The following is a 19,312-nucleotide window of genomic DNA, read 5'->3' as shown; positions in this document are numbered from 1 at the left end:
TATTTCACAAGTTTTTATTTTTTATCTTCGTTGATTCTGTTGTATTTTTCTATTTTCTTTCTTTTTTATTTCATTTACTAGGGTCCCTTCCTGGCCTGGCCGGGATCCCCTTTAAAGAAAAAGTGCTGACTCAGTTGTTGCAATTCAATACTCGAGATTCGACAACTATTGTGTAATCTCTTGAGCGTGGTTAATCCAGTGAACTCTATATATAGAGTTCACTGGGTTAATCCGATTGGTCGAAACCGGGCGAAACTTAGGGATAATTTATTCCAGATAATAATTATCATTAAAAATATAAAACTCTCGAAGAAAATGTAAGCTTTTAACACTTCTTATAAAATAAAAACGTTAAATAAGGACGATGGAAAGGCTATCTGAAAGTGAAAAGCATAAAGTTCGATTTAAAGTCGAACTTCATCGATCAGGATCGCCAGGGAATGGTGAGGAAATTGAAGGAAAATCTGGGGACAAATCCGCGGAGGATGAATGCTTTGTTCACATCGATTCATCAAGTAACTTGTCATCTCTTGCCTCCAAATGTTTACAACAGCTTTACGAACAGGGTAGAGTCGAAGGCCAAGATATACTTAAGGCTAGCAACGTCAAAGGTAGGCAGAAAATTGCGTTTATTATAAAATGTGAGAGGGGTTCCATGATTGTTGGGGTATTGTATTGTGTCCATTCAAGCCCTACACACCAGACTCTAGCTTATTAGCTATCACCTAAACCTGAAGCATCAATACCCCTGACTACAAAGATCTGTGTTGTTTTCATCTTGTTGATTGTTTCAAATAATTTCTTTTATATATATTTTTATTCTAGTTCTTATTCAAGTGCGACCAACATGGAAGCCCCTACCATTGTCCAGTTTTGTTTACAAGCAAAGTGAGTCTGACCTGAGTTTGGAAACTGTTTTTGGTCCACTGTTGCATGTTGAAGACAGCAACATGGTTGTGCATTTACACCTTTGCACTGAGTAAGACAAATATTATATTTTCATTGATAAATCTCAGTTTCACAAGATGTGATTAATTTTAAACTTACAAAAATCATTTTCAGCAAAATATGGACAGATGATAGTGTACGTGAAGTTGTGAAAAAACTCTTGCAAAAATATAGTCAGACCCAACTTGAGCGAATGAACTGTCCTTTTTCACAAGTGAGTATTTTGACCAGTCATTTCATTACTGGTCAGTTTGGTAGATGTTCATTCATAAGAGTAAGTAGTGCTAACCATTTAACTAATTGCTTATCAACTGATCTGGTGATCATTTTGTTGAGCTGACTTATTGTCAGCTACACACGTAAAATGCTCAAGCTGATGCAAGTTGATATAAACAGGATGGAGCAATATTGTGCTGCCCACATTGTTCAGAGTTGTTATCAACATTGAACAATATTGTTGAAACTGAATCAGGTGTAACAATATTGTTCAATATTGATAACAACTCTGAACAATGTGGGCAGCACAATATTGCTCCATCCTGTTTATATCAACTTACATCAACCTGAGCGTTTTTACGCGTGTAGTCTGTTATTCACTTTTCTCTGTCAGCAAATTAGTTTTGCTTCATCTTACACAGGGCATGCTGTCCCAAATATCCAGAGACCAATATTACTGTAAAGTGACAGCTGAAAAAATCCGTCTTTTTGGCATATGGCATGATGCCTTGATGCACTCAAACACAAAAGATATGGGTGAAGATGATGAAATTCCATCAAGACATGGTTCCTGCCTGGTACAACGAAGCAAGAAGATTGTTTTTAGCCCTAAGAAAGAGTTGCCCATTCTGAGAGCCTCGTTTGAAGCCCAGTCTCACCCATCAACACAAAAAATGTCTGAACTTGCTGATGAGTTGAACAAGAATGAGTTTCGTGCCACTCATGGACGAGAGAAAGTAGATATTCGTCATGTGAACAATTGGTTTAAAAATGAGCGGGCCCGTGTTAGAAAGTTGAATCCAGAACATTCACAAGTTGCTTACAGGACAGAGTATAGTAAGCCGGAGTCTGGTACCGAGGACGAGGACGTCCAGTTAGCTATAGAGAGCGAAGAAAACGGAATAAAGAGAAGTCCAGTATTTTAGATCCTAATCTTTCTGAGAAGATCGTCCACCGCAAACAGCGTAATTAAAAGATAGCTGAAGTCCTTGCTGGTACCTCAATATCGCCACAGATACCTCTGTGAACCTTGTAATCCCCCAAGTCTTACTTGAGGACAGTGGAAAAATCCAGGCCGTGATAAAGAAAGAATGATAATCGTTGTTGTTTTCGAAGGACAACACATCATGCATTCAAATCTTTTTAGCAAATCTTATCTTCTTTTGTTTGAAACAATAGATAATAAAACGATTAATGACGCTCATGTAAACTAAAAACGAAGTACTAAGGACCTTAGAGTCTTCGACTAATCGCTTGCAACACGAAAATGATCTCATCATATTACATCAGCTGATAGTAAAGCCGTGAGCTTACTGTATATTGAACTTGCGTGACGCATTCAGGCCGTTCGAATGCTCGTGTTCGCTTTTTTTAATTCAACATCTTTAACACAATCTACTTTATTATAATCAATACTGACGCTGTCTTGGTAACAGGGTTTTGTTTATATACATATGTTTAATACATTGTTTGTCTAGCTTGCTAGTTGTGGCTGAGACTTAAATCACTTGTATATCTTGGCACAACCCTCGGTTAGCGTTTGTTGACAATGTGACCTTGCGGTTTCTGAGAACGAAAGGCATATCATGTCTGGAGAAACGAATTTCAAACGGGGCTGTTATACTGACAACTTGTTTAAGAAGGAATCGAAAGGAAAGGTGAGTGATTTGCTGCTAAGAGTATATAGCAAGAATCAAATGTACGAGACGCAAGCTCAGATCATTTGCGTATGAGCTAATTTATGAGTCTCTCAAGACCAAGTATACAGACACATTCGTGCTTGGCTAGCTTGACTTGGCCTTGGATCTCTTTGAGCACATAATTTACTGTGATTTTAAAAATTGGTTATAGTGGACTTCCTACTGGGTTGTTCTCGACGGAAGGTATTTAAAATTTTATGAGGAAAAGGATAGAGAAAAGGTTTGTTTGTAATTTCATCGTATACAATGGTCTTTATAGTGTAAATTCGTGCATTGCTATTTGTGCAGAATAAATTCATTAAAGTATTGCATGCAGATGTATGCTGTGTTGTGACCTGCTGTGTATCAGGATTAATAATGATCAATGAATAGGGGAGATGATATCGGGGATCTTAGTAAAAATATGACAGATATATTTTGAAAGCCGTCTGTGTCTTTCTTAAAGTACGAGACACGTGTCTTGTGTTTCAGGTGTTTGTACACAATATCAAAGACTAGTATTGCAATAATTATGTTGACGAAAGATTATAACTGTCGAGTTACTCGTGTCCCGGCAGCATAAGACATGTGGGAGTTTTCAGTATCAGGTCTTGAGCCGAAGTAGAACAAGACAATTTTCACAGAAGACCGGGATAAAAAGTTCCATCTCATGAAAATGTTAACAGAACTCCTTCAATCCCAGTCCGACTTTAAATACTCAATTTCTGTCCGACTTTAAATATTCAATTTCTTTAAACTTTAAATTTGAAGCTATGGGTTCTTGTATAAGTTGTATTCATCTTTAAAAAGTACTTTTATTAAGGAAGCAAGCCTCTCAGCAAATATCATAATCGAGCCTCGATTATCGAGGAGCTCTCTCTCTTTATCTGTTGTGGTTCGTTATGCTGTGTTTTTTGTTTAGTTAATAGGAAGTGTCGAAATTGGAGGCAAAACTAAATGTGTTGTTTCACAACGCAAGAATTACAGTTTTCCATTTATGCTTTTCGCCGCACATGGCCGACATTTGCTTAAGGTTTGTGGTTCAGGCTAATATTTTTTATCAATCCACTCCAGTGTTATGATAACCCCTGTCGGAAAACAAATCTACACAATGTGTCGTATTTATTCCATTCTAGTGCGAATCATCTTTACGACGACATCGCTGGATGACAGCGATCTCCCAAGCCGTCGAGGTAACCGATTTTACCAATTTTTTCCCCTTAAATGCAATAACGCGTATATATTCATCCTGTAAAGAACTTCCTCTCTCTCTCTCCTTCTTCATGCAGTTGTTAAGATTGCCCTCATCTCACGCGGAAGAAAGCGACTTGAAAATCTGCAGCTCGGAAAATCAAGCACAGGATTACGACGATGAGAATGAAAATGAAGAAGGCAGTTTACCTGAAAATGTTTTGCTTGTTTCGTCACTTCCAAATGCGCGGGATTCACCAACTTTACCTTTCAAACTTCAAAATCGAGAACGAGCCGTTTCAGAAAGTAAGCATTCATTTATTTTATTCATCTTTTCTTTAGGACTGTGGACATGCATTTCACTGACACCACATGAAAATTTCACCACATTTTTCAAAACTTCCAATAGGCATGAAAGGTATAATTATGCCTTATATTATAAATAAAACACTTGAATATTTCCCTTAGATCAGGATGAAAAAAAATCAAATGCAAAAAGCAAAACTGTGGTTTATCCTTTCGCTCAAAACATTGGACAATCAGTCCCACAAATTTCCAAACCAAACTTGCTACACGCCTCGTCATCCTTTGATAGCAACTTTACACCTTCGCCTCGCGGAGTTCGGAGTTTTCCGACGACGCCCGAGAAGGGTGCGACGACCCGAATCGGAAGTCCATTGACTTCGGGCGCGTCATGTTTCGGAATGTCCAGGTCATTCAGTTCTCTGACGTCATCTCGAATGGACATGCGGTTTTCCCGTCATATGGTCAGCGACAGTCATAGTGGTGATACCGAGGTGTAGACAAATAATATTATACAGATGTAGGAATTACAATGATAAATTTAAGTTATTTATATAAATGAATGAGACTATTAGAATATAAGAAATATTGTAGTTAGTATTTATCAATCTAATCATGATATGGTTAGTTACTCTAAATTAGAAACTCGCAGCAAAATTTGTCCTGGCGTCGAGTGTTTAAATATATTTATCTTAGCCGCGCGACACCTAATTTTATGCGAGCGACGAAAACAAACATGCACTAGATCAGTAAATTAAACAATTTCCCACAGCAAGATTTCTTATCAATACTGGGGCAGGTTGTTTAGAAGTCTTAACTCCATTTTAAGTAATTAAATCGTAATAATACTATTCTAATTGTCCTATTCTATCGCTAATTGTACTTAACACCTCCTTTTTTTACAATCGACCCCAACCAAAGTTTATAGGTCATTTCATAAGCGAGAAGATTCGTTACGGCGCGCGTTACCCTAACATATTTTGAAGTTTCCTAACAAATTCTAATCGTAAAGACCTGCAGTTTATTGGGTATTGTGTGAGCAAGAATTTAGTTACACCCATGCAATAGTTTCGCTAAGTTTATATTGCGATCTTGTTTTCCCATGTATTGCATTCGCGTAGGTGAAGTAAAATACTCCAAGTGACTCTTGAGAATTCAATTGCGCGGTGCGTTTGATTTAAAACACCGACTTCGACATCCCAGGATATTTTCTAGTAAGTTCAAAGATTCTTTGAATAATTATCCTAAATGAAGTCAATTTATAGAGTGTCTCAAATGTGTCCTGTTTATGGAGTTGACGTCAAATGTCCTGGGAATAGGTACGATATTGGCCTACTTTTTTGAAATTTTTTAATTTTGTTTTTGATTCAATGGTGAAAATCTCACCAAGAGTTACCGAAAAACAAACACGTCTTGACACGCAATTTCGCCCGCCATATTTGGCAGGAACAATTAATCTGCAAAATGACATTAAAGAGACCCGGAATGGTTTCCTGACTCCATCATGTTAGTAAATTTGTTGTTTGACATCAGTTTCGCATTCATGCTTGTTGAGGCGACAGAAAAAAGGATTCCTTTTCTGTTATAAACAGCGTAAGATGAATAGAGATTTTACTGTTGACATCTATATATTGATAAATGATGAATTTCTAAATATTGTGGGTGAAATATTTTTCCGGTTAATAGTGCGTCGGCTATATAATTATATCTAACCTTCAATGACATCGGTTTAGAAGTTATAATCGCCCAAATCAGGATTATTTTCCATGCATGCACAGCACCATTTTTGGATACAAACCGCCTTTCCCCGTATCAGGACCAAAGCACTGCAAACTCATTTTAACTTATTAACTGCATGAACCATTAGATATAATAATTATGGGAAAAAGTTAGAATGATTCATTTTTTACAAAGATCCTGTTTGTTCGAATACCCCCCTAAGAAACGTTCTCCAAGGAGCTAAGCCGCCTGATTTTTTGAAATCTCGGCAAACGGAACTTCAACACTTTTCTTCCATGAGCTGATTCAATGCACTTTATATTTATTAACTTGTGGTTACACCGTTAAGAACCATAAAAGGTCATACTTTATCTAATGTGCCAGCGTAGGCGTGACGATACCACTCGAAGAGGGGACCATAAAAAGGCGACGTTTTCTTCAAAATTTCAACAGTTCAGCTCATTTCGTCGCTGTCGAAAGTTAACCGCAACGAGATCCTCCTCAACTATACTTTGAAGTATCTCACAGTTTCAGTCGGTGTAATTTGGCTTTTTTTGTGAAGAAGTCATGAAAAGTGCAGCGATTACTTTCCTTCTTATCCATTGCTTCCTTGTTAGCGGGCTACCACGGCCCAAAAGGTATATATTTTCTACAAACCATGTTTTCTATATATGCAGTCAATATAACATCCAGATCAGCCTAAGTTTATCGCAGGAAAATGAATCGTTATTTCTTTTTTATTTTAGATTGGTGAAAAGGGCAGCAAATCTCAATCCCGGTTTCAATTTGGAAGCGTTTCGTCAAAATCAACTGAATTTACACAATCACTACAGACAGTTACATGGTGTTACTCTTATGACTAAGGATGACACGTAAGTAAACCTAAGGTTCACCGACCTAAATTCTACATCAGTCGATATTATCCTTCCAGACATGAATAAAGTGTCTCCTTAATGATGCATGCTTTCCACTTATAGGCGTTCTTTATATAAGTGCACGTACGGAAAAGTTTAAAGCGTTGAAAATCTACTAATTGCATGAATATAACTCTAAGAGATATATGATTAAGTTTAGTTTCCGTGTTATTCAGTGTGCATTTGGTGAGGTATTTTGTGATAATATACAAACTTATAGAATGATTTGAACCATGCATCTCGTGCCTACATGCACGTATGTAAATCGTTCAAGTAAAAAGCAGCCTCTTCAGTTTCTGTCGCGAGGCTTAAAACACTAGATTTACAATAAAAGTAGCGTGGGAAAGTCATGCATGATAAGTACAGCTATACACATACATACTTGCCTGCCCTGCAGTTGTATTAATGACAACAAATTCTGATATATTGCTCTAGGTTAACCCAAGAGGCTCAAAGCTACGCTGAGTATCTGGCAGCGAATAATTTGTTTCAACATTGTGGCCGTGGGGCATCTTGTAACCCTGGCGGCGCAGGGGAGAATTTGGCATACGCTGGCGGGCACACTGGAGTGGAGACCAACGCAACATTAAGTTGGTGAGTAAGAGAGATCAAAGAGGTCAGAAACTAAGAACGACAAACAACTCATTGTTCCACATGTTTTTTTTCTCGTTAATGGCTACTTGTACACATTTATAATATTGCACCTTCTCCGTAATGAAGCTCTCGTGCGATAGCGATGAGAAGGCTACATACATTAATGGATCACTCTGTCGTCGCATGTTCGATCACGACGTGTCCTTAGAATCCATGGAATGGGAAAGACGAAAGCCTATATAAACATAAGCATATTAAGGAATTGCCCAAATATCTCTCGTAGGGTTTTAAACTCTCTAACGATGGTCGAGTAGAATAAAACATGGTGTATTTAGAGCTTAACGAACGCTAAGAAGCAGTCTTTATATTGTTAGCTATATTTTTCTATCAGGTATGGAGAAGTCTTTGATTATAACTACTGTACATGGCCCAGTGGACGCGCCACAACGAGGCCTGGTCGAGAGGGAAAAATGGTCGGCCATTTTACTCAGGTGAGTTTTATCTGGGAAAATAAGTTCGCAGTAATTCAGATCCAAGTCCTCTGAATTTCCAAGTTGAATTTTTCCTTGTGACAAATTGTAGATTGTGTGGACGACCTCCGTGAAGCTTGGTATAGGATATGCTCGCAGTTCTGACCGGACCAAAGTCTACGTTGTCGGTCGTTACTCTCCTGCTGGTAACTTCATTGGACAGTATGATGAGAAAGTACCGAAAGCTTCTTATCTATTAGACACATTCCAAGACAATTGTAACGGTTAGTTCAAATATGTTCTATGATATAAAAGATCTTCATTTAAAAGCGAAATAGAATTGAAGCGGGAATTGAGTGGAAGACATTGAGCATTCTACGTATGCATTTGATGATGATAAACAGACATGACTTTATATGACTCTTTAGGAATAAATGGAGCATTCACTGCATGGTCAGAACCAGGCCCTTGTAGTAAAACGTGTGGCAAAGGGGTACGATTTCAAACAAGATCATGCACCAATCCTAAACCTTCATTCAACGGCCGGGATTGCTCTGGGGAAACCAAGAGGGTGCATCCGTACTGGTGCAACACTCAGGTAAGCCTGGGAATATTCATAAGACTGTTGATATTAGTAGTGATAATGATGATGGTGATGCTGGTAATATGATGATTGTGGTAAGGATGATCTGATAGATCTTGTTTCTTTGATTTAAGGCATGCGATACAGCAGTAAACGAACGTAATGAGCAGTGTGGAGCACGAGGTTATATAGCACAAGCACTTAACTTTGGAGGATCAAGTAAGTTCTATGGACAGTTTGCAAGAAGTCGCTATATATGGGAACAAATATTGACTAATTAAATGAATTTTTCGTAGATGAATGTAATTTGCACTGCCGTCAGTCGCTCGAAGTCAATACCTACATTCATAGAGGACAAGTGGATGATGGGACACTCTGTAATAATGGGGCTGGAGCATGTGTGAATGGAGCATGCGTTCAACTTCAATACCCGCCTTCTACCACTAGTCCACCTACCACCACCAATCCACCTACCACCACTAACCCACCTACCACCACCACTAACCCACCTACCACCACTAACCCACCTACCACCACTAACCCACTTACTACCACCAACCCACCTACCACCACCAACCCACCTACCACCACTAACCCACCTACCACCACTAACCCACCCACCACCACCAACCCACCTACCACCACCACCAACCCACCAACTACCACCACCAACCCACCTACCACAACCAACCCACCTACCACCACTAACCCACCTACCACCACCAACCCACCTACCACTACCAATCCACCTACCACCACTACCACTACCAACCCACCTACTACCACCAACCCACCTATGACTATTTCACCGGGAAATGGTGGCTATTCAGCATGGTCAAAGCCAGGTCCGTGTTCTAAATCATGTGGTGGTGGTATCAGCTTTAGAACAAGAACGTGCACACTGCCTGGTGGATGCGAAGGCCCGAGCAGAGAAGTTGTTACAACCTGGTGTAACCCTCAGGTATGGCTAAATAAGCTTATACCCTGTTTCTTTGGTAAATTTCAAACAGCCCAAAACAGTCTTCTTTCTTTGGTCTCTAAGGAATACATGTGAAAAATAATGGCGTTTATGTATACATCACATATTATGATATGATCTCTGACAATCAATTATCACTGTTTGTTACAGCCGTGCCATCCCGTGTCACAAGAAAGAAACGATCAGTGCAATGCAAAAGGATATCTTCCTAATGCACATAATTTTGGCGGCACACGTAAGTTTGCATTCTTGCTCAAACTTTCTCACTGACAATTGCAGCAGCAGTAAATAGAGAGTAGCAATGACGCATATTAATATTTCATTTCCTTCCAGATGAATGTAACTTATTCTGTCGAAGTCCGTTTTCCTTTTATTACTATTATCGTGGATCAGTGGATGACGGAACACACTGTAACAAAGGCACTGGTGCATGTGTTGATAATGTTTGTGTGGCAATGAGCTTTCAACCTGGTAAGGGACCAAACAGGGACAAATTAAATGTATCTCCTTCTTCATAGGAATAATACAACAAACTATTTCAGATTGGTCTTGTTATAAATTTTGAAAGAATTCTGTTTTTTTCTCAGGCACCGTAATTCAGGGTACATATAAAGTAGTGCCTACAGGTTCATACAAGAAAGATATTGTCGTTGCCATACCAAATGGCGCGAGTAACGTACAAATTACCCACAACAGCCTCAGTACACATGCAGGTACGCATCAATAAATTATGTGATGATCAATAATTCCACCTTCGTTCGAATATCATTTAACTTTAATTACACAATTTCTAGTGGTTGGTTTCCGCTCAAGCACCTCTTGTGGTTATTCGTTTTCAACAAATGTCAAGGGCGTTGCTGTTACGTATCACAGTAATTATGACATCACCATACCAGGTAACCATTCATGATGAGTTATTCAACCAGTAATTCAAAATCTAATTTCGTCAAAGGGGCACGGTGTGAATTAAAGATTTCGTAGACTTATCAGCCTTGAATACCCATCTGAATGTTTATATATATATATATATGAATACCCATCTTGGTACAAAAAACTAATTTCAATGGAATTTTTTAGGTCCAGTTCAGCCTTATGGCGACAGTCAAATCATTATTTACGCTCTCGGTACGAGTCAAGCTGACATCACTTTTAGTTATACTCCAGCAAGTTAGATGGAAAATAAGAAGATAAGATAGAAAGAGAGTTGTGTAAGCTGTTGTGGTAGAAGAAATATCAATTGGCCAGTCAAGTGAACAACACGAAGCACAAAATTTCGTGGAAACACTTTAATGATGATATTTATCAATTTGTACAGTAAATTTAATTCATCTCATGAATGTATATCCCTACGTGAAAATATAAGACCTTCACGAATATGTTGTGTCATATAGCGAGTGCTTGTAGATCTAAAAAATCAGTCACGGTGGTATTGTCACTAACTATATTTTGGGTTTTTTGTTCGCTTTTTTTATTTTTAATTTCTTGCCGTTTTTCTTCCATTCTTCTTGCTTTTTTTTCCTGTTTCGCAAGATGTTTTCGTTTGCGGCTGTTGGATGTCTAAAGAAATACCAACACTAGTTAGCTACTAATTTGATGCTTTCAATGCTCGTTTTGTTTTGTTTTTCTAAACTCAGCCATCGTGGTGCTGGACATTTTCTCTCCTCTGTCAGAAATGAAAAAAAGTTTACCGCTTGTTTCGTCTTGGGTATGGCTCCACCTTTGGCCATTTTTTCCAAGAGTTCTTGATCAGCGACGTTGATCGTGCCTGGAGGACTTTCAATCGCTTCCATTTTTTCCTTGTTCAGAACTGATGTATTCTGTTCATTGGTTTCTTGGTTTTCAACATCATTTTCAAAATTAGACGCCGCAGCGAGGCCCTCTGTCGGTACTGAAACGAAATTTCTGTTGATAAGTTCACCAGATTTTTTGGTATTTCCATAGTTAATTTTGGGAAATTATACCTCAGTGACATAAACCTACCTTCTACAGTGTTAAGCGACTGTAGTTGTAAAATATAACTTATTGTACTGTCCAGATCACTGTCACTCTCTAGTAATGTCTGTTGAATCAATTCTAAATCCTTAAATAACCAGAACTCAATGTTATTTTGATTTTTACTGTTCTAATATTAATCAGGACTACATTACCGGTTCTAATTGAGGTATGACGTAGTTCTAACTATCACCTGGCAACCTGTAGCTGCTTGTATGATAGCAATGTCGCTTGTTCCGTCTACAGCCGTAGCCTCGTCGTAAACGGCCGTATTGACATTCTTTGTTTTCTGTTTATTGGGACGTTTTGCCTTATCACCAACTGACCCAACAGCCTCTTTTGTGACCTGGATGGAAAATGAGCGGATCACTGGACGCTGACGCATTCTTGGTTTTTCTGTATACGTTTTATAAGAATTAATCTTAGAAATTTAATACATCTAAATTAACACCTTATGCTGGTTATTAAACAGCCATGCAGGACCGTCATCGGGATCGGAAATTCTACGAACTGACGAATAATGATCACCATTATGATACGAGATGTGCAATTCTCTGAAAGGATCTCCTGGTTTCTTATATTCTTCACCGTGAATGACCCAACATCGCTCATTGAGTTGATGAATAACAATATTAAGACCGTAACATCGTGAAAACGCGACGATCGAATCATTCCCACCAAATGTTCCTGCCTTGTTGAGTTCTCGAACTAAAACGAAATTACGCAGGGATAAAAATACTCGAGCTTCCATCAGGATAGAGAGAAGAAATTGACTGAATTCATTTTGTGTACCATGCTCATCAAATGTTTTGTTGTCTTCTACAAAAGGTTCATACTCTTCTCTATGATCTGCGAGATATTTTGCAATGATTCTTCGATATCTTAAATGGCCATCGTCCGTGCCATCCAATTGGTCTGCAAGAGCTCGAAACAGGCAGTTACTGGTAAAAATGAAATAATGTAAAAGTTTCACGCGTATTCACTTCGATACCTAATCGCGTTACTCATATGGTAAACTTATAACAAACCGAAAATATTTGGTTGTAGTTATAATATATCTTTCTTTATATATGGCAAATGTTTTATAATTTAGGCATAAAGAATCTAACCCATCTCCTTTGATATCCTTAATCTTATACCCCAAAGCTTGTAGCTGGTTAGAAAACGAAACAAAGTTCTCATCATTTTCGAGGTATTCTTTTGCTTCCCTCTCTTTTCTCAATGCATTTCTCCTCGCTCGTTCATCTCGCTTTCTTTCAATTTGGTCCTTCGTGTTTCCTCGATTTTTCCCCTTGTTACCCTTAGTCATACCCAAAATTACTGCCTGAGTATAAATTTAATATAAATTTCTAAATACACGGCCAAGAACTGAAGGTATTTCTAGTTTTTCTTGGTTTATATTGAGAATATTCAAAACCCAACTCTTTGTTGTTGACGACGCCATATTTAAAACTTTTTTGCTTAGTCAGCATTTAATTTTCGACTGTTTTTGCATTGAGCCCGCGATTCAACGAAATGCATCCCGAGATGCAATGGTGTATTGTATTTTTGCTTATTCAGCAAATAATTTCGACTTTTTTCGATGTTTTCGCAGTTGAGCCCGCTGAACACAACGCTGAACACGAGGAATTCGTCCCAGAATGCAACGGTGTATTAATTTACATTTTTTTACAATCCGTCGTGTTATTGTTGATTGCTAATATTACACTCCACAAAAGCACAGTATTAAGTGCCTTTATGTCTCTTAATTTTGATGTGATTGCCTGAAACTTTACATCAGAACGTCTGGACAACAATCCTCTATCATTTTGAGGTGAATTTGTCCCGATTCTCGCCCAAAGATGGAGGTTTTGCATCGAACAAAAAGTGGTAAACGGGGTGGAAAGGACATGTCGACAGTCATGGACGTCGAGGAAAACTTCGTTCCTGTGAACTCGCGCGAAGATATTGAGAAAGTTATGACTAATTCAGGCGACAAAAAGAAATTAAAATACTTTAAAAAACTGTTTCGGTTTTTGGGTGGCGGTGATAGTCCAGTTGAAGCTATCGAATTAGCCTTGGGCAGGGACACAACTTTGAAGGAAACACAATTGACTGTTTTGTCTATTTTTTCCCTTTGGGTGGATGAGATAAATTGTCAAACAGTGGTAAGATACTAAGTTATTTTTCCATATTGAGTTGTTCAATATTAGCACTTAAGAAAAGCTTTAATAGAACCAACATATTATTAATAGCATATTAAATAATATATATCCCCACGATATTTTACAACAAAGGCGCAATTATAATAATAAACTTGTATTTATAGAATTGAGGACACGGATAGGTTGTTTGACTTGTTTCTGCTAGAGAAGTGTCGTCAAAATATAAAAAATAAGGAAATTTTCATTGCATATGATCAGTGACTTGTGAACTATATATTGTCTAATAAATTTTTTTTTTGTTGAAATTTACAGGCTGGTCATAATGAAAGAAAAATGCTGGTAAATTTTTTATCAGACTGCAATATTGTGAAACTGATCATTCGCTTGATCACATTAAAACCTGCAGAGTCAAAAGGAAAAGAACTTTTTAGTAAATACCTTTACTATCATTGCATAAACATTTTGGCACATGTTACAAATAAACGATACATTGAGAATGGTTTGGAGCGTGTTCGAAATATGAAAACTATCAGGGCATACCATGCAGTTTCGAGACTTGCAGAATTTTTGGATCCTCTGAACAATGATCCCTTAATAATATATCAAACATCGGAGGTCTTGAAACATTTGGCAAAGGACAAACGAGATATGTGCCTTCAAATACATAAAGCAGATGGTCTGCGAAGATGCTTACATTTCATGTTAAGGAAAGAAGCAGACAAAATGTTTGCTGACTACATGAAGGAAAATTTTTCATCAAAGTTATCCATGCCTAGTGAGGAGGTGGAGATTCTAGAAAAGTTTTATACCGGAAAGAGATATGTACTTAAAAAAACAGAGCGTTACCCACAAAAATCAGGGGTGGATCAGAGAAGAGAGTGTTTTACATATATGTCTGCAGAATTACAGGAAAATTGTGCATTAATTGTGTTTGAGGTATGTATCATGTCAACATCTAAGGTTTGGTATACATCATTTATTTAGCATAAAGAAGGAAATTGGAAAGAACAAAAGAACCAGTGTAATTAGATTTACTCATTTGTGTAATGTGCATCTTATTTTAAACTTTAGATAGTATCTAATCCTAAAATTTCAAAACCAGAGATCTTGAAATTGAAGTCTTTTATAAAGGTATTGTTGCTTTCTCCTATCCATCACATCTTAGCTAAATTCCAACCAGTTTTTTGTTTTGTGTTTCCTATTTCCAAAAGTAATCCTTTTAATGTCTATGCTTGTAGGTGTTGAACAAATGGTTTACAACTGCATGTATTTGGAGGCCAGAGAGGACAATGTTACAGGGTTGCTTTCACCTATTGCGAGGTGTTTTGAATGATGAAAAACCAGCTTTGACAGCTGATGAATTCCTGAAGAATTATGATATTTTGGATTTACTAAAACAACATAGTAAGCATGTATTTCATCATGTAAAAATATTCAGTAGCATTGAATTATATTCCTATCATGTTAAAATATTATATAATATCAAATGATAATTATTCTTATCTGCCTGTTGTGTTCTATTTTGTAGTGTACAATCCAGACAGCGAAGTTTTATCCAGTGTTCTGATGCTGTTGTCTGAGCTCTCAGCACAATATCCTGAGTTGAGGAAAAAATTCATTGCCTCTCCGGTAGGCCATTTTTATGCATTATCTACATGTATATACTGGTAATATAAAATATACCTGCTGTTTTCACCTGTCACTATGTCTGTGTGTTGTATATAGGAGATAATTATCTCAAATTTATAAAGCTAAATTTATAAAAATCTTTTAGGTCTATTCCAAGCTTCTTCCAGTATGTCTGCAGTCCTTTGATTCACAGGTAGAAACTAGGAAATTCTTGTACTTCAGAGCAGGTTCGTAGGGTTAATACTGACAGCTATTATTGTGTATTGTTTTAGGTTCAAATTTGGGCTCTCCAGACCCTTATAACCTTTGTTCAGAGCAAGTCTGCAGCAAAACATGTTCTCTCCATTGGAGTAACTGCAGAAAAGCTGTACCTGCTTACAGAATATAATTCAGTAAGTTTAAATTGTCTATTATGTCTTTTGAAGTAATATTGTCATGAAAACAAAGTTGAAAATAACCTGTTGAAACCCTTTTATACTTTAGTTTCCGACAAATGAACTTATTAAGTCTTTGAAATCAGAAATGGAAAAGTACTGTCCAGCGTAAGGGAGATTCATCAATTGTGTATTAAATGAAATGAAGACAAGTAATATGTCATAATAACTTTGAGTGTTTGAACTGTAAATAGCCTCATTTACGTTCTCTTTAGCGAGTGGAAAATTAGTGAAAAGATCTTTCAGAATGATATGTTACCTCAGAAATACAGTTTAGAGCGAGCTCAAAAATACAAAGAAGAGGGAAACTCGAGATTCAAGCTTGAGGAATATGAGTCTGCATTGAAATGTTACACCTTAGGATTGGAGAGTATCCCCCCTGTTGAACACTTCTCACTGAGCACTTCTTACTCTCGTGACTCGAATTTCAGACCATGGTACGTGTTTCAAATAATAGCAGATGTATTGTAAGAATGTGATGAATATCATAAAATAAGAATGTTCGGAAATGGGTAATTTATGTTGATTATTTTAAGGTATGTTTTGCCATCAGTCCTGTTTACAAATCGAGCTCAGTGCTATTTGTCAATGAAGAAGTGGGTGGAGGCAATTGATGATTGTACAGAAGCCATTGTAAGAAGTTATGAAGGTAATCATAAATCACCTCATTGTGTGGTTGGAAAATAGCCTATTACAAATTAGAATTTTTCGAATGTTTAATTGTCAATTACAGAGTAGATTTTTGATACGAATATTATGCACTTTAGACAACGATGAGGCGAAGAAGATTTTGTTCAAGACCGTTTACCGACGAGCCCGTGCTTTCTCGGAATTGAAAAATTATCGGAATGCTCTGAATGATATATCTTTTTGTTTACGGTTTAATCCGGCTGCAACGAATGTAAGATTGTTTTTCCGGGAGGTAGGTAACGTTTCAGAAAAGGAGGAATCTTTGACAATGTTCTGGATATGTCATTGTGGAGTGTTTCTTCCAAGAGAAATTAGACGTAAATTCTCTACTATAATTTAGACCTTGACGGCTTATCGGAAGGAGATTGGGATGGAGTCACTTCGACGTTGCGGCACTTGTATGGAGGGAGTGGGAATGAAGTTGAAGCGTTGTGCAAGATGTCCAGAAATGTATTGTTCTCGTGAGTGTCAGACTTACGCTTGGGAGGAAGAAGGACACAAACAGTTCTGCAACTATACGCTGGATGAAAATAACAGTGAGTGAACGAACATGGAAAGAAATGAAGGATGGAAAATGGAATGATGGATGAGGGAAACTTGTGGATGATGAAAATTAGGAGTCATAGTGTTACTCTGAGGAAAATAAGTGTTAGACAAAGTTTTTAGCAAACTGTACACAAGATATTGTAATTTTATCTTAATAGTTCTATATTTAGCTTTCAGTCGTAGTTTAGACGGATGGCGTATACATATAGTTTGTTAGAAGATGGCGTAGCTATATGTATTTCGCTATATAAAATAAGCTTTTAGGTGTGTGTTTGAGGCTGAGATTAGTAATTACTTGTGATTCTATAAATGAATTGTGTTTTTGGTTAGCATTGGGTGCCACAAAGATTGATTACCCGACGTGATTTTAAATTCACCGGAAATGATTGGAGTTTGGTCTTGGTGTGTTTTACCTTCACCATTTTCCTTGGAGATTGTGTAGTATGTATTTAGAGTACCCAATTATTAGCACCAACCTCGCAAGCCAGGCTTTTTCCTTTTCACGGCCGTATGGAGCGTAGGCAGAAAAGCCTGGCCTGCGAGGCACGTGCACCAAAACTGTTTAGTGGCCTTGGATTAGTTTAAATAAAATGATGAGATCTACGATTATGGAAGGTGATAAATTGTCTAAGATGATTGGTCTGTTTCATGCCAAACATATATATCATAATCCAAATAATGATAGTGTAGTCTCAAGTGTGTAAAGTGATAAATATTGGGTAAATAAAAGTCGTATTGGTTTCATGTGCCTGATACATTGCTGATCATGTTCGTATTCCAGTTTTTTTATGTATCATCGTCACATGACGTCAAAATGTGAGAGTCGTTTCCTCCGCGCTCGCGTTCGGTCGTTCCAAGAACTGCAATACTTTGTAGTTAAAGTGTTTTTTCACTAAATTGCGGTGCTTTAACGAAGTAAAACGGCTTGTTGTGTGTTGTGATATGAAGTGGGAGTATAAGGAAGAACATGCTTTTGAAAAACGGCGAGCAGAAGGCGAGAAGATTCGCGGAAAATACCCTGATAGAGTTCCAGTGAGTGGGATATTTTATTACGTTTATTGCACAAGTTCACGTCTTCACATTCGCCAACTTCATTGATTGATTCGAATTGTAAAATTTGCCACTTTGTATAAATTTGTAAATTTATATTTTTTAATGATTTTGAACATGCAATATTTGAGTGTTTCGCGATTTGTATTATTACTTTATTTAATACCGTGTGCCTTTAATAGTCCTAACTAAATCCCAAAAATGATGTCAATTTGTCTAGTTGATGTTCCTCTTACCACATTGAAATCGCTTGTTTTAATCTATTTGTACAAAGGTAATTGTTGAAAAGGCTCCCAAAGCCAGAATTGGAAATTTGGACAAAAAGAAATATCTTGTGCCTTCTGATTTAACAGGTAAACATAAGCTTCACTTGAGGTTGTATAGCATACCTCAGACTGGGTTTTAGGAAGTGGAAAGAATGTCATTTATAGAGGGAATAGCCACAGTCATTACACCATTGTCACTATTTAAGTCCCTGGTATCTCCTGTCCTTTATTGGACATATAATACAGTACCTTAGTACCTTGTCTTCCTTTAAATTGCTTGGTTTATTAAGGAGGTCATGCTTTTTATATAAATGCTCAGCAATTTTTAAGATGATCAGCTTTTTCAAGGTATGAGTGTTATTTAAGACACTGTTTTTTATAATTTAGTTGGCCAATTCTATTTCCTCATTCGAAAACGTATCCATTTACGGCCAGAGGATGCTCTGTTCTTCTTTGTAAATAACGTTATTCCACCAACAAGTGCAACAATGGGACAGTTATACCAGGAACACCACGAAGAGGACTTTTTCCTTTATATTGCTTATAGTGATGAAAGTGTTTATGGCAGCTTTTGAATGATGTGAAATAGCATTAACATTTTGTATATAGTACAATGACAGATAGCAATAGTCTTTGATTGATATGTAATGATAAATAGGGAACCCAGTCGTGTTTGCAGTAGAATAAAATCAACGAATTTATTCTGTTTTGAATGACTTCTGTGAGTACATTTTAGGATACATACAGTACATATTTATCAGTTTAATACAACAGGTTAAAAAAGTAATTTAATGTATGGTTTATCATCTATTAAGTATAAATGACACTGCCTATTGTTCACATTGTGTATGTTGAATTTCTTTGCTTCATATTATTAAATACCTACATAAAAACAGCTGTAAAAACAGTTTTCTTCAATAAACCACAGTCACAGGTATATCATATGCAACCTGTGAATACAAAGT

At 37.2% G+C, this 19,312-nt stretch overlaps 5 protein-coding genes across 5 annotated transcripts; 4 read left to right on the top strand and 1 right to left on the bottom strand.

Moving 5' to 3' along the window:
• The first annotated feature begins 364 nt into the window (after nucleotides 1-364).
• Nucleotides 365-2,090, top strand: LOC114517934. The gene is made up of 4 exons (XM_028537787.1): nucleotides 365-611; nucleotides 826-979; nucleotides 1,063-1,162; nucleotides 1,587-2,090. The coding sequence occupies exons 1-4, from the start codon at nucleotides 365-367 to the stop codon at nucleotides 2,088-2,090; spliced, it is 1,005 nt and encodes a 334-aa protein (XP_028393588.1).
• A 3-nt stretch (nucleotides 2,091-2,093) lies between these two features.
• On the top strand, nucleotides 2,094-10,926 carry LOC114517933 (cell wall protein PRY3-like). The gene is made up of 18 exons (XM_028537786.1): nucleotides 2,094-2,822; nucleotides 3,016-3,084; nucleotides 3,766-3,876; nucleotides 3,980-4,036; nucleotides 4,133-4,340; nucleotides 4,503-6,694; nucleotides 6,803-6,928; nucleotides 7,406-7,564; nucleotides 7,956-8,055; nucleotides 8,147-8,318; nucleotides 8,463-8,632; nucleotides 8,752-8,836; nucleotides 8,914-9,578; nucleotides 9,747-9,831; nucleotides 9,930-10,067; nucleotides 10,184-10,309; nucleotides 10,391-10,492; nucleotides 10,674-10,926. Exons 6-18 carry the CDS (start codon nucleotides 6,624-6,626, stop codon nucleotides 10,766-10,768), a joined length of 2,094 nt encoding a protein of 697 aa, XP_028393587.1. The 5' UTR covers nucleotides 2,094-2,822; nucleotides 3,016-3,084; nucleotides 3,766-3,876; nucleotides 3,980-4,036; nucleotides 4,133-4,340; nucleotides 4,503-6,623; the 3' UTR covers nucleotides 10,769-10,926.
• LOC114518113 (OTU domain-containing protein 3-like) lies at nucleotides 10,877-13,035 on the bottom strand. Its single transcript, XM_028538039.1, has 7 exons — nucleotides 12,698-13,035; nucleotides 12,381-12,529; nucleotides 12,040-12,296; nucleotides 11,782-11,934; nucleotides 11,577-11,676; nucleotides 11,285-11,484; nucleotides 10,877-11,153 (listed from the first exon to the last, which is right to left on the bottom strand). Exons 1-7 carry the CDS (start codon nucleotides 12,895-12,897, stop codon nucleotides 10,980-10,982), a joined length of 1,233 nt encoding a protein of 410 aa, XP_028393840.1. The 5' UTR covers nucleotides 12,898-13,035; the 3' UTR covers nucleotides 10,877-10,979.
• Nucleotides 13,036-13,269: 234 nt separating this feature from the next.
• LOC114518434 lies at nucleotides 13,270-17,795 on the top strand. Its single transcript, XM_028538425.1, has 12 exons — nucleotides 13,270-13,735; nucleotides 14,045-14,668; nucleotides 14,804-14,863; nucleotides 14,971-15,136; nucleotides 15,261-15,361; nucleotides 15,507-15,554; nucleotides 15,634-15,753; nucleotides 15,845-15,903; nucleotides 16,011-16,232; nucleotides 16,332-16,444; nucleotides 16,563-16,717; nucleotides 16,826-17,795. The coding sequence occupies exons 1-12, from the start codon at nucleotides 13,430-13,432 to the stop codon at nucleotides 17,027-17,029; spliced, it is 2,178 nt and encodes a 725-aa protein (XP_028394226.1). The 5' UTR covers nucleotides 13,270-13,429; the 3' UTR covers nucleotides 17,030-17,795.
• Nucleotides 17,796-17,858: 63 nt separating this feature from the next.
• On the top strand, nucleotides 17,859-19,185 carry LOC114518218 (gamma-aminobutyric acid receptor-associated protein). Its single transcript, XM_028538173.1, has 3 exons — nucleotides 17,859-18,063; nucleotides 18,356-18,434; nucleotides 18,735-19,185. The coding sequence occupies exons 1-3, from the start codon at nucleotides 17,974-17,976 to the stop codon at nucleotides 18,920-18,922; spliced, it is 357 nt and encodes a 118-aa protein (XP_028393974.1). The 5' UTR covers nucleotides 17,859-17,973; the 3' UTR covers nucleotides 18,923-19,185.
• Nucleotides 19,186-19,312: the final 127 nt, after the last annotated feature.

The sequence above is a fragment of the Dendronephthya gigantea genome, unplaced genomic scaffold, assembly GCF_004324835.1.
Source record: "Dendronephthya gigantea isolate DGI-Jeju-01 unplaced genomic scaffold, DenGig_1.0 000010F, whole genome shotgun sequence".
Classification (NCBI taxonomy): domain Eukaryota; kingdom Metazoa; phylum Cnidaria; class Anthozoa; order Malacalcyonacea; family Nephtheidae; genus Dendronephthya; species Dendronephthya gigantea.
This window is presented reverse-complemented; position numbering and strand designations above follow the sequence as displayed.

Bases quoted from the DNA above. Each gene is read 5' to 3' on its own strand.
- LOC114517934 (XM_028537787.1), top strand. From the start codon at position 365: ATGGAAAGGCTATCTGAAAGTGAAAAGCATAAAGTTCGATTTAAAGTC. The intron at 980-1,062 runs GTAAGACAAATA...AATCATTTTCAG, and splicing joins CATTTACACCTTTGCACTGA to CAAAATATGGACAGATGATA. The intron at 1,163-1,586 runs GTGAGTATTTTG...CATCTTACACAG, and splicing joins TGAACTGTCCTTTTTCACAA to GGCATGCTGTCCCAAATATC.
- LOC114517933 (XM_028537786.1), top strand. From the start codon at position 6,624: ATGAAAAGTGCAGCGATTACTTTCCTTCTTATCCATTGCTTCCTTGTT. The intron at 8,319-8,462 runs GTTAGTTCAAAT...ATGACTCTTTAG, and splicing joins ATTCCAAGACAATTGTAACG to GAATAAATGGAGCATTCACT. The intron at 8,633-8,751 runs GTAAGCCTGGGA...CTTTGATTTAAG, and splicing joins CGTACTGGTGCAACACTCAG to GCATGCGATACAGCAGTAAA.
- LOC114518113 (XM_028538039.1), bottom strand. From the start codon at position 12,897: ATGACTAAGGGTAACAAGGGGAAAAATCGAGGAAACACGAAGGACCAA. The intron at 12,530-12,697 runs GTTAGATTCTTT...CATTTTTACCAG, and splicing joins AAGGATATCAAAGGAGATGG to TAACTGCCTGTTTCGAGCTC. The intron at 12,297-12,380 runs GTACACAAAATG...ATTTCGTTTTAG, and splicing joins CAAAACATTTGATGAGCATG to TTCGAGAACTCAACAAGGCA.
- LOC114518434 (XM_028538425.1), top strand. From the start codon at position 13,430: ATGGAGGTTTTGCATCGAACAAAAAGTGGTAAACGGGGTGGAAAGGAC. The intron at 13,736-14,044 runs GTAAGATACTAA...TGAAATTTACAG, and splicing joins AGATAAATTGTCAAACAGTG to GCTGGTCATAATGAAAGAAA. The intron at 15,754-15,844 runs GTAAGTTTAAAT...TTTATACTTTAG, and splicing joins TGCTTACAGAATATAATTCA to TTTCCGACAAATGAACTTAT.
- LOC114518218 (XM_028538173.1), top strand. From the start codon at position 17,974: ATGAAGTGGGAGTATAAGGAAGAACATGCTTTTGAAAAACGGCGAGCA. The intron at 18,064-18,355 runs GTGAGTGGGATA...ATTTGTACAAAG, and splicing joins AATACCCTGATAGAGTTCCA to GTAATTGTTGAAAAGGCTCC. The intron at 18,435-18,734 runs GTAAACATAAGC...TTTATAATTTAG, and splicing joins TGTGCCTTCTGATTTAACAG to TTGGCCAATTCTATTTCCTC.